Source organism: Chamaea fasciata, unplaced genomic scaffold (assembly GCF_029207755.1).
Source record: "Chamaea fasciata isolate MVZ Bird 193981 ecotype frontalis unplaced genomic scaffold, bChaFas1.0.hap1 SCAF_1, whole genome shotgun sequence".
NCBI classification, from domain to species: domain Eukaryota; kingdom Metazoa; phylum Chordata; class Aves; order Passeriformes; family Sylviidae; genus Chamaea; species Chamaea fasciata.
Window position 1 is genome coordinate 134578487 of NW_027094086.1, and position 13804 is coordinate 134592290.

Sequence of the window (13804 nt, forward strand, 5' to 3'; positions counted from 1 at the left end):
TTCTTCTCACAGAGGCTACGCTTTGATTTCTGTGCATCAACTTATTTGCATAGTGGGTGTTACCAACCTGAACAATGATGGAATGATAGCAACAACCAAGATCATGCATGTCACTGCACACAATTTTACTAATTGTATTTATTGCCTACTGGATGTAAAATTCTCTGAAGTGCTGCTTTAGGGGACCACACTGAACAACTGAAACAACTCCTCGCCAAGGGAGCCATTAACACTTTCAGCTGCTGAGTCACTTGGAAACTTCCTTTCCACTTACTGCTCACCAACTGTTTAACAGAAAAGAGAACATCAAACTTAGCTGGCAGAACAAACAGAAGGATCCCCTGAACTGCTGCTACACTACAGAAATTAAAAATGGGATCTCTTCTGGATTCTCCTCCACTTGGACGTGTGGGGATTGTCTTTGCATACTGCCAGATGCCAAGAGTGTGGGAGAGAAGCATGGGAATCAAAGACAGGCATAAGGAATCTAAGTAAAAATATTTTGAAAGTACAAAATGTCAGGCTCTGCGTGGAACATTAACTCATCCTCAGTGAACACACACTGAATGAAAATACGCTTCCGGACGAATCAACTATTTATATCTTAATGTATTACAACCAGCGTGGAATATTTAGTTTTATTCCCAGCACCCGAAACCAGACTTTAATCAAAATTTAACTAAGAAATCACCTTAAATACTATATGAATTTTCAAGTTTTATGTTAAAAAATCAGGTTTTACAGATAGTTAATACCTCTTTGTGGTGGAAAAACAAAATATAATTTTCTGGACTAACTTCTCTCATGTTCTACATTAACAAAGCCCTCAGCAGAGGACGCCAGAAGTCCAATAGCTCAGACTAGGACAGAAAACTGATAATGCACAAGATAGTGCATAAATACTTATCTGGCTTAAAAGGCTGAAATGGATTATTCAGAGACAAAATTATATATTAAGCTGTCAGAAATCCTCTAATCATGTAGCACATGTTTGGAACATACTCAACCTGCTTCTAACTGAAGTCTAAACTCTCACAACTAACTTTGTCTTTACTTTCCTTTCTTACCTTTAATCTAGAGCTGAGAAGGTTTTCAACACCAGGAAACCTCCCACTGCTTTCAAGAACTCTTCTAACTGTAATGGAATTCTTTTAAATCAGGAAAAAAATTGAGTATTAGGAGTCACTGCAAAACAGGAGGCAGAAGCTGAAACAGCAAAGCACACCTCCTTCACATGAAAGGTACAATTTTCAGAAGGGACAGAGCTCTGACTTGCTGCCTGAAAAACCATGTCCTTTTGGGATACAATGTGGTACCTTTCCCTTACAAAGGAAATTTCTGTAAAAATATACAATTTCTGTAAAAATATATTTAAGAATGGAAGATCAGGGTTCACTGGTTCTGGAATGCATGCTCTCTAACAAAGAGAGCTAATTAATGAGCTAAATAATCTCTCTTCATGCTAAATAATTTGTGGTATCAGAGAGATTGCAAACATATACATCCACTTTTGTCTGTATAACATACAAGAGAACTATTTAGTTAAGTTCAAAAATATCACAGAAGTCTGGGGGCAAGTTATTTATTATTTGACTCCAAGCATTCGTAATGCATTACACACTTAAGAACAGACAACCACCTAATTATCAAGATGGAATAACAGTTTTACCAAAATGCTGTTGAAAGGAAGATTATTTTTTTCCCACATGTTAGCTTTCAGGTTGGCAAACCTGCTGGGGACTGGTATGTTACAGAAGGAAAACCAAAGTACCATCTAGTCTGAAATACAAAAAAGTCAGAAACAGATGTAAGAATCTGGTGGCTAGGAGAAGTGACAGTGTGACCCTTACCAAGAGGTTCTGAGAGTAGACAGAGGGCATCATTTTGATGTGTTCCACTTTCTGACACAGGGCAGCCTGCTGACACACTTGAAATGGGACAAGAAACCCACAAATGCTGATAGTTCTGCCCGTGAACTGTACAATTCCTCTCCCTCTGAATGCCATGTTTGATTACCAGACTCCAGGGAACACTATGGAAACAGAGTTCAGCTACCTTGCAAAAAAGAACAATTCTCCCCAACTGACAGAGAAGAAAATATAACTCCTGTGTCATTCTGCTTGACCTCCTCAGAATGGCAGAGTTTAGCAACTGAATATGAATACACAGAGGAGTGAAGGATTCTTGCCCTGTATTCCTAACAGCTGCACCTGGACATGGAAGACAGATCTCTCTATTACAATATAAAGAGCAGTCAGATATTATTCCCTCTTTTTTTCTTTATCTATTACTAATGGTGATTTTTCCCAACCTCAAAACCAGAGGGTTTTTGATAAAAATTCATGGGAAGGACAGAGCAAGGAAGGGGAAAAAATCTGGTTTTCTTTTCTCTTCTTTCAGCTGTTGACACAGGTGAAGAGTTATGACCACTATCCAAATGCAAAGAGACTCCTAAACCTACATACCTGGAAATATCTGCAATTCCAGCATGTGAAATAAAGAGGTATTTTCTCCATTTTATCTGGCTAGTTTGTAGTCTTCTGACCAGACTAACCAGGAGCAGAAGCAGCAGCAAAGTTCCTTGTTCTAAGATTTGCTGTGGTATATATGTGTGGGTGTCAAAGCCCCAGGCAAATCCTACAAACAATCATTTTACATACAGAGTTACAGATATTGGTGCATGCTAGGGGGAGAGGAGGAGACGTCCTTGAAATTCATGTTTAAAATGTCGCGTTGGGCTAAAGAACAAAAGGCCTTTACTTGAGCTGGTACACAGGGCAAGGCTGCTGCCAGCGACACACAACAATAAATAAGGTTTTTGCGCTCTTTGCAGGGCTGTGTTCACGCTGCAGTTCAAAGAGCAGCTCTTCTAGTGCCCTGCAACGAGTCCCTGCCTCAGTGAGGAATGGAGGAAGACAACCCCTGGAGCCTGAAGGAAGGGAGGGGAGCAGAGACAGCGGTTCTGGAGCCTTTCTTTTTCAGAAGGTTCATATCACACAATGAGGACATGCCACTGGGGAGAGAGATGAAAGGACTTACTGTTTCTCATGGATTAAACTTCTACTCCAAGCTAGATAAAGACTTCAAAACTTCTAGAAAGACACTGCGACATTGTATTTTCTTCAGTCTATATAGACTTTGGGGTCAAATTGACAGCAGTGCCCATTTGCTGTATCTATTCCTCAGAGGTTGTTTGCACCAATTGTTTCTGGATTGCTTTTTTGTTATGTAATATCAATGAAGTATCTAAGAAAAAATTTCAGTTTTCTCACAGCAATCTACAGGTTACTTTCAAGGCTGATAACAAAATAAATGGAATTTCATGGTATCTTGAAATCTGTGTATTTGGATTGCCAGTGTGAGTAAAAGAAGATAACTAATCAGGCAAAGATAGAGACTTGAGTGTTACTGGCAGACTGTTTTCATTAAAATAAAGAAAGGAAGACTTTAAAACTCAAATCAAGTCTCCTTTATGCTAATTTTCACTACTTGTCTGGTGGCAGCAGGTGAACTGAGTCTGAAGAACTAGGGCTGAAGAAGACAAGTGAAAACAGCATACATGCAGCCAACATGCAGCAACATGCTGGCTCCAGCCAAAGATATGAAATGTCATCACTCATGTTTAAAACATAACAAAGGGCCCTTGAAAATTCTGTCCTAATATCTACTAAGGTTTCCTACATAACGTGTTTTTGAGAGTCCAACAAAACTGATTTCCGTCTCCTATGGAGATCATAGACTGATTCCTATGTATCTTTTAAGATAATATGATGATGATGTAGAAAATAACCAAGAAACCATGTTTCTTCCCCACCAGAGTAATAATATATCCATAACCGAAAATGCACTGATACTCATCTCTAATTTTTCTCCATCTACAGACTGCACATAATTTAAAATAAAAATAAATGGTCACTTTCTTACACTGAAAAAGTCTGAACCTATGGTAACGAAAAAATTTATGCATCATGTCTATATGCTGATTCGCACCTAGACAAAGGTGTGTACACAAACTAGACATTAAGAGGAAATCAAAAAAATATATATATAAAGTGAAAGATCAAATGCAAAAGAGGAGAAAACCAGCCCTGAAGGTTTCAACTAGAGACCGTCCAAAATAGTGCCAGATTGGCAGAGGTACTGAGCTGTATGAACCAAATCATTCTCTCTGAGAGCCTGAATGCAGACTAACAGGGATGAACTTTACTCAAAGGGAAGGAAGGGGAGCAAGAGAGTGAGTGTGGAAAGAACTGGGAGAAAATCACTATACAAAGCTGCATGGACAATCAGGACAGAAGGAAAGACTTTATAAAGAATATAAATAAAACCCAAAACACAACAGTTGAAATATTTTTCAGACAGAACGCTGTCAAGAGAGACCTGAACTTCAGAATTTTGCTTCTTTTTACTAGTGTTCTGTGGAGAAAAAGCTGCCTGATCTGTCTTTACACACAAAAATAAATCTGACATCCATATATCTCAACCTCTCTTTTTGAAGAAAATAATCTGAAAAATCTTCCCAAAAGTAAAGGGTTCCATGCCTGAGAAGCTGCAGCATCACTGTTAAAAGCAGGACTGAAAGAGAGAAATCATTAGCTTCTATTCCTTTAACCAAGTTGAAAATAATTCCTCACTACCAGTGAGAATTTTGGAAAAATGTGGCACCCAGTGTTTCGATGAAGTCCTACAGAATGGTTTGCAGGTACAAAGATAATCTTTGTTAGGCAATAACTAATTACAAAGTATTTAGGCAGACTGAGAAGTTCTAGTGCAACACCTTCTGTCCAGTGCAGCAAAAATCCTCAAAGATACTGAGAAGTAATAAAGTCAACCCTGAAAAACAATCACAGAAAGAAGCCAATAAAAAAGACACATGAAGTTGAAAAGTAATTTCAAAAAGATGATTAAAATGAAAGCCCATGACTTGCACCAGCTTGCTGGCAAGTGTTAACAATTGTTTCCTATTCAATTTTACCTGCAATTCTCTAAAAAGGAGAAGAGGGAATTTTCTGGACTTCCATCATGCAAAAATCTGCTGATTTTGATGACAAAGCTCCCTGAAAAGGACACATGACTCAACATTATCATCTAAAATAACAGTAAGGGAACAAAATAGGAAGAAGTAATTCTAATGAGCAATATTAGTAGCTTCCCTGTGATGTTATTACTGAAATTCCCCATGAGAAGAGAGTTATTTATATCTGAATTAGCCTTTCACATTTGGTACTAAGTCAGGGGCCCAGCTAAGGGCTGGGAAGAGGTAGCTGAGGAACAATTCCATCAGTTGTGTCAGGAGAAGATTTGAATTGTGTGTCAAATATCAGTAAAGGTATCTAAAATAAAGTAGCAACTGAACAATATAGAAAAATGTGGAAGACAATGAGACAAGGCCAAAGACCCCCAGAGATTGTAAGATTGGTTACAGGTGTCCAACTGTCTTTTATGTTGGCACACCATCAGATAGAACAATTGCCAATGAGAAACGCCGCTGATCCAAAAGTACAAACTTCATGAGAAACAGCCATGGAATCTCATCAAGACAGATTTGGTTCTCATTTATGGTATGAGAGACAATTGTATAAAAGGTCATGGGCAAACTCATCTTGTGGCTTTGTGCAAAATGACCTTTTGGATGGGATGAAAAAGACTGGTTTTTTTGGCCAAAGATGCTATCTTCTGCTGGGTCTTTCTAAGTGTGTTCACAGAAATGGCATTTTCTTGTAAATCATTAGGATTACGTTCAGTTACTTAGGTCTGGCACTTATTTCTTCCCTGGAATGGGAACTGTCTACAGGTGCTCAAATCCTGGCTAGCCAGCTGGGTAAAAACGGAAAATATCTTGCTAAAATATGTTGATCTTGGAAAGGATCTGTTCAAGACATCATCACAACAATAGATTCAAATAGAGCCACAAAAAGCAAGCTTACTAGTGCCAGAACAACCAGGAAAATAAAGCAAATTTCCCATTCTCAATATGGCAAGTAGTAAAAAAATCTGTTAAAAATCAAATCAAGCTGACAAAGCAATGTTGAAATGGCTTGGAATACTGTCAAAGAAATAATCTATAGACAAACAATGTGCCCTGGACTGTGAAGCTCACTTAGCATTATCACAGGAAGAGAAAAAACAATATAATGTGCATAATTGCTATCATCTATTAAAAGAGTTGAGAATACAGTTAAAATACCAAATAAAGATAATCAGACATGACAAAAAGGCAGTACATTTCTGTCAAAGATACATTTCTTTCTTTGTTCAGAGTTAGCACTTCAGTCTGAACACCTTCACCCTTGCCCATTCTTAATCAGAGATGCTTGTATGTATTTACACAGCACCTAAAAAATGTAGACTCCATAAGCACCAACCGACACAGTAACATATTATTCCAGTGAATGGGAGAACATAAACAAGTGCAGTCTACAACTAAGATGACTTAAAATCTTCTAAAAGCATGGGCGATTTAATGTTGTGCAGGCAACTAAAAGGCTTCCGATAAGAAAAAAAAAAGTAACCCTTTGGATAACCTTTCCAGTGCACCATTTTTTCACAACTGAGAAGCAAAAATTACTATTTTTAAAAAAAAATCTATTTATCTATTTGGATAGATTTCTAAATATCTATTTAGAATGCAATGATTCAGAATATTGTCAATTCATCATTTAGGTCTAGTGCATTCTGTAATGCCAGTAGAATGACTGGACTCTTATCCATCGTTTTCCTACATTTCCTTCTAATCAACAGCATCAAACAGGTACACAATGTGGGTTTGTACCTAAGAATGCAGGTTTGTCAAAGTATTCTAATATTATTCCATGTTAAACCATAACAGAGTATATAAACTTCCCAGCTGAATGTTAACCCTGGTTCTCAAACCACTGAAAGGATGAGAAAATTTAGTTATGTGAGAAAGAGAGAACACAATAAAATTCCTTGGATTTTTTTTTTAAGATAAAAATCGAGAGACACAAAAACCTGCATAGTTGAATAAGGAAAAAGTACTTCCATCACTAAAATACTATGATATCCTTGATTTACCCGCTGAAAAGCCCAAGGTAAATATGTTTTTTTCAGGTTAAAGGTGTATTTCATTCAGTTACATTTCATTCAAGAGAAAAAAACAGATTCATGTACATTCTGTAAAAACACAATGCACCTTTAAAGCACTGTAAATAGGAGACAACAGGTCTATGGTGCCAACAGCATTACCAAAATTGTGAAAGAGAATTCACATTAGAATGATATGGCACGCAGAAACTGCGCAGTCTTGCTTTGCTTTTTTAATCAGGCAATAGCTTACAAAGTTTCTGCTGGTGACTACACAAGGGTATGGAGTTAATACAGGCCTGTGAAGTCTCAACACACTGCAACAGTGCTGTTAGTGAAAAAGGTGGGAATAAAGGGTACCTCCTTCATCAGATGGCCTTGTTATCTCACTGCAGTAAGAAAAGGTAGGGTTCGTGTCAGAGCCATCTGATTTATAATCTCCCAGACTGGTAGAATGTAAATACTGCTTACTGTAACGGCTTGCTCTTTCTACAAAGGTAGAAAGAAATAAAGAATATCACAGTAAATAGATGGCAGAGGTTCAAAGACAAGCAACAACATACACCCCATCATTACTAACATTGCTATTCATACACTGATGGCATTAAAATTAGAGAAAAGCGAATTCTTCGCAATTTTGTATCCATTTTGAGCACCATTAGTTTCAAAGCTAGCTTCGAAATCTAATACAACTAAGCTTGGTCTTTTCTTTAAAAGAATAGCAGAAATGGAAGGTAGTATTGAGATACCAGAAAGAGAATGCATAAAGATGAAGAACATAAAATTTGCCAGTGGAAAATCAAATTATTCCTTTATCCCAGCATGCATACAAATGCATGTGGAAATACACCTGTATGTTGTTCAAAAGAATATCTGAAGTTCCAAAGTAGCAAAGGAAATGCATGTGAAAAATTAAACATTCAAAATAAACACTCCTATGCAGGAAAAGAATCAGTCAACTTGTAAAGCCAAAACCCCGCTCCCTCTTATTACATTACTTTCTCTCCTCTTCCATCTATCCTAAAATTATCAACACCTTGGAGTTGCAAATAATAGAACAAAGCATAATGTCATGTGCCATATAGGCAAAATGTGCATGGAAAAGAAATCAATTTCATAAATAGGTCACTTTCTATAACTCTGAAATTTTATAAGGTCTAACTACTTGAAAATTCTACATATAGCAAGGACAAAGTAGGTCAATGCTTTTTAAATGGCTACTTGTAAGTGGCATGAATAAGTTGTTTAAGATAAGATTTATTTCACTATTTCTTGTCTCCACATGTGATTACGGCTGAAGTTGCTATAAAACATTGCTTTTAAACTACAACCGTTATAAATATATATGAAAGTTCGCTTATAAAACATATGGCTGGCATATTGACCTGAAAATTTACAGTATCAACTTAGTTTCACAAACATGAAAAGCCAAATGGGGGAAAAGTCAGGATATAAGCAATACCAGAAAGCATATGCAGACTCCTAGACTGAATATTGTCCTCCAGAGGATCAATGTCGAAGATGGAGCCAGGATCTGTGCGCCAAACTTTAAGATCTTTTTCCAAAGCACAGAAATTATAAGACAGACAAACAACAAAGGAAGTAAAAGCATGAAAGGAATGAGTTTTAACAATCTGCAATCAATTTCCTTCATCTAGAAATTAACCAAAATATCTAGATATTCACCTGAAGAGATCAGAAAGCTTGATTTCCTGCTCAAAAGAACTTAGTGTGTTCATTTTAAGCACTGGCATTATTTTAAGGAGACATTCGGTCCCAAATTTTTCTGCACTTTCTAAACAAGACTATAATATGTTCTTAAGTCTTAAAAAATGGAAACCAGTTAAGCATCGCATACTAGAGCTCTCTTCCAGTAGCAGAACCAAAATCATCAGAGCTACAAGATTATTTCTCCCAGGTCACCAGCAGCATCCTTATGTGTGGAAATGCTGCAGTGCACATCCCTACAGCTGACGAGTCGGCAGTATACAGCTCCACAGCTAACAGAGACACTACAGACTCTCCTCTGCTTACAGCAGAGGTCATGCCAGCATGAGAAGAATCAAGGCCATAGCTCATCCAAAATAAATTTCTACTAATTGCTTAGTTCATGTAAACTCAAAAGAATCCATCTTTCTTAATTAGTATCAAAAAATGAACTAAGGCAACAAATTCAGCTGTAGAAATCTGCATCGTACACATCTACCATAGGACAAAACTATGCTCTGAACTTCAGTAATTCCCTGTGCCAGTATGTGCCCAGGTGCCCAAGGAGGCCAATGGCATCTTGGCCTGGATCAGCAACAGTGTGGCCAGCAGGACCAGGGCAGTGACCATCCCCCTGGACTCGGCACTGCTGAGGCTACACCTCAAATCCTGAGTTCAGTTTAGGGCCCCTCAGTTCCAAAAGGACATTGAGATGCTGGAGAGAGTCCAGAGAAGGGCAATGGAACTGGGGAAGGGTCTGGAGTACAAGTCTCATGAGGAGCAGCTGAGGCAGCTGGGGATGTTTAGCCTGGAGAAAAGGAGGCTCAGGGGACCTTACCACTCTCTACAAATACCTGAAAGGAGGTTGTAGTGATGTGGGAATAGGTCTTTTCTCCCAGGTAACAAGTGACAGGATGTGAGAAAATGGCCCCAAGTGTGCCAGGGGAGGTTTATATATTGGATATTAGGAAAAGATTCTTCACTGAAAGGGTTGCCAAGCACTGGAACAGGCTTCCCAGGGAAGTGGCTGAGTTACCATTCCCCTGGAGATTTTTAAAAGATGTGTTGACAGGATGTTTGAGGGCATGGTTTTGTTGTGGGCTTGACAGTCCCGGGTTAATGGTTGCATTTGATGGTCCAAATGTTCTTTTCCAATCTAAATGATTCTATGATACCTAATATGTCTAAAAGTAATAAATCTTTTAATCTCTTCAAATCAGTTTCAAATAAAACCTTCATGTAAAGTAAAATCAGTCAAAGCCCAAATCTACCAGATCACAAATTTTTACTATAGAGTTTTTTTTATAGGGCACACCTAGCTGCAAGATTTACTCCATATACTGGAAGTAGGGGAAAAAACTGTCTTCCCAACTTTGTTCTTTTGCTATTTTGAGAGGTACTAAGCTAAATAATGGGTTGGTAGGTAAAGTAGAACTCTGAGGATCCCCAAATATGTCATGTTTCAAATTATTAACAGCCTATATGCAATGGAAAGAACAGTCAGAGTTAACAAAATAAATCCCATGGTTTTAGAATACATTCAATGTATGTACCTTACACATCATCTACCACAACTCCCATAAGGTAAGGCATAGTGCTAACTCCTTCCTACCAACATAAATTAAAGCCAACACAAAATCTTTTGATAAACTATGTGCTAGTCCTAATGGAGATAAATTGTGCACCTACATAAAGTACTAACAGGCATGAGAAGGGGTAGGGGAATTGGTGAATGCCCAACTTGTCCTGTTTGATCATGCCTTAGTAAGTGAAAATATAAGTATGGCTTCATAGCAGCACCAGTGCAAGAGTCATTGATTTGTATTGCTTTTATCCATCTCTGTAATCTGAAATAACATACATAGAATCAGAATCTTGGCAATATATAACACAAATCAGTTTTAATTCCCAGGTAACTTTTTCAAAGGTAAAATAACCTTATGTTCATGTGAGAATTTTGTGGTTCCTCTTTAGTAACAGATCCAAAACTCACCGACATCAATTTATCTTGATGGGTTTGGCAAGGCTGAGTAGGATTAAAACTAGTGCCTATTTGCCACAGCAGTGTCCTTAATTATAGTAACCAGACATTCGAAAGAGTAGTTCTAGCTTCACCAATAATACATTAAAAGTCAATCAGAGGTATTCTGACACACTTTTCCTAACTGGCTGAACAATTTTCAGCTACGAAAAATACTCACAAGAGTAATAAGTAGGTTTTTCAGTTTCCAATTTTTTTTGGGCTGCCAAGGACATTTCACGGGCAGGAAGCTCACTGCTTCTTTTTAAACAAGTAGATATTAATTCCAAAATAGCAAGCTCAAATACTTCAGGTTTGTCATGGCCTTTTTCCTATAAATAGTTGTACAATTTTTGCTCTTTGGCAGGCACGGGAAATTAGGAATTGCTGTGTGTTTTCATACTGGAGTATTTTTAGGTGATAAATAGTACTAATATTTCAGTTCTTACAAGAACCTGTCTCAGGGATGTCCTTCATTGCAATCTGCTTGTGCTAGCAAGGCTTCAGCAGCTGAACACGGGATTGCTCACATGGTCCTTACACAGGGCTACAGCACCCATGCAATGCAGTAGAGAGCAGCAGGTTGGTAGCATAAAGAGAAAATTGCAAATGGAATGTCTCACTGAAATTTTACAGGAGCCTTTCTCTTTTTCTTAGGCTGTTCCACAACTGTGAAAGTGAGTAGTGATGGAAGATCATCAGCACCTTCCCCAGGCAGAGCTCTAACACACACTTTTGGGAAATCCCTTCTCATATAAGGCTACTGTAGCTACAGACATATAAACAATGGCAACAAAAAAGGAAAGAAATATACTTCCAAATGTGGGCGAGACTTATTTGGAGACTTTAAGGAACAGACTGAAAAAGCATCTGGCAGGAATGACATAGTTAACCTTCCTCTAGGCAGGAGGATGGCCTATGTGAGACACAAGTTAGTCTATTTCATCTGCAATTTCTCTGAGTTTTGAGAGGCAAAGAAAGTCAGCCTCACTGTATCACTACCTATGAAGAATTTTAGAATGCTATCTCAGTATGATTTTTTGTACACAGATCCTCTGGGGTCTACATGGCTGCAAAGCACAGAAAAACAGAAATGGGACACACCAAAACAAAAGGAAATGAGAAGAAAAAAAATATTACTGCTTCCTTTTCCATAGCACACTTGCTGACTTTTAAGCAATTTCAAATATCCACTTCGATTTTTAAATAGAGTTCATTATGATTATGCCAAATAATACCTTTATGAAATACCTTGTCTTTACATATTCTACATATTATACCATCTATATTCTACCCCTTGAACACCCACCCTCATCTTGGACGACCCTTCAGAACATCACTTCTCAACATTGGTACTTGTCTTACCAGAGATCTAATGAGTTAGTGATGAATTACAGCTTGAGATATTTTTAAAGCTGTGTGAAATTGTGAAACCTGAGGTAAATAGATATGTGCAGTTCTGGAGAAATCACTGACTGACAGAAAGGGAAATCTTAAACTGGCCTGCAATATTTAAACATTGAAATCTTGCAAAATCAGCTTTAATCACCCTTCCTCTGTGTAAAATTAAGATGGTCATTATTTTGACCTTCCTTAAAGAGTCAAAATTCAAATTTAAAGTAATAGTAAAAACTCCATTTATCTTTTTTTAATTACAGAGCAAATTACACATCTCCCGTTCATTCCCATTATGACTTCTCTAAAAGCTGACATGGAACCCTTAGTTCAACCATAAGTTTCATGGTAAGAAAAGAGAGAAAATGAAATCTGGAGAGCACATACAGGGGCTTTTATCTTCCCCACCATGCTTTCAATAACAACAGTATTTAACAGCTTACCAACAATTATTCCAGGTCTTCTATCCATTTCAACAATATGTGGATGCACACCTTTATATGCAGCATCACTCACAATTTGGGTGTTTTTCCGTACACGCTCTGTTATAGGATCATCTACCACTGGGGTGAAGCCTCTGCCCTTAGTCTTCTCAAAGTCTTCATGATATTTTACCTAGGAAAACAAGGAGAATTACATTTTTTTTCCCCAGGTTGCAATTGGTAGCAAATGGTTATTCTGTGCAGGAATACATATATGTTTGTTTTATGAGGCACTTATATTCTTTGACTTAGCACCATAACAGAATTGTTATACACGTGAGATAGGCTGGAGGGCCAGCCAAGTATTTTCTATCATCTTAACTAGTTTTTCTGATATTTTTATTATCAATTTTGCATTTCTTTTCCAGTGACACTGAATTAGGCACTAGCCTAACCAGCAAAGCATCATCTTACTGTCACACAGGACACAAAACAGCCCTACCCTCAGGAAGTCATCTGATCTATTCTTTTCTTCTCTAAGACAGGACAGCTGACTGCTGATGCAGACAAATACATCTGTCAGTAAAAATTTTCCAGCAGTAGTAGTTCTAAAGAACTCAAGCATTTTCATTCAGTGATAATTTTGACTACTTGCACAGTACCATATAAAACGTATATTTTGCTCTCTTGTTTTATCATATGCCCGCTGGCTTTAAAAATAGATTTTTAGAAAGAACAACAATTATTCTAAACCGCCTGCTTTAAAAAAAAAATAAGAATAAAGGACATTATAGTAGAAAGTGTTACAGCACCAAGTGTTGGAACAAAACCCCAGTATTAGTAAGAGTTATAAAGGTAGTACTGCTGATTATTCATATTTACATTATAAATAACTTAATCATCAAATAATTAAATTGACAAACATTCTCACACAAGCTGATGCACACAAAATAACTCATTTCAAGAACCAAAGTCACGCAGAAACCAGGAACATGCACAGGCACAAGGTGAAGTGTGTCACCTAATCCAGTGAAATTGTGATGCTCAAATGATGTGTGTATATTTTAAAAGAAAAAAATAAACCAAAGAACAGACACTTAACTGTTAGAAAACTGTTTATTAGTATTTTGAAAATGTTCATTACACTCCTATGCAGTTAGCAAACACTCCCTCTACAGGTGTAAGAAGAAAATATTCCTTCCGTACCTGAGGAGAG

At 37.5% G+C, this 13804-nt stretch overlaps 1 protein-coding gene across 3 annotated transcripts in view; it reads right to left on the reverse strand.

Moving 5' to 3' along the window:
• The window catches only part of NEBL (nebulette), a 245584-nt gene that overhangs the window by 16335 nt on the left and 215445 nt on the right, over nt 1-13804 (reverse strand). For 2 of the 3 annotated variants that reach the window (XM_066198895.1, XM_066198887.1), the window contains 3 exons: nt 12610-12781; nt 8507-8599; nt 7405-7533 (listed from right to left, as the gene is read on the reverse strand). In XM_066198895.1, coding sequence (XP_066054992.1) covers nt 7405-7533; nt 8507-8599; nt 12610-12781 — 394 coding nt within the window. The remainder of the gene's footprint in view (nt 1-7404; nt 7534-8506; nt 8600-12609; nt 12782-13804) is intronic. The other variant, XM_066198903.1, reaches the window with a different exon arrangement.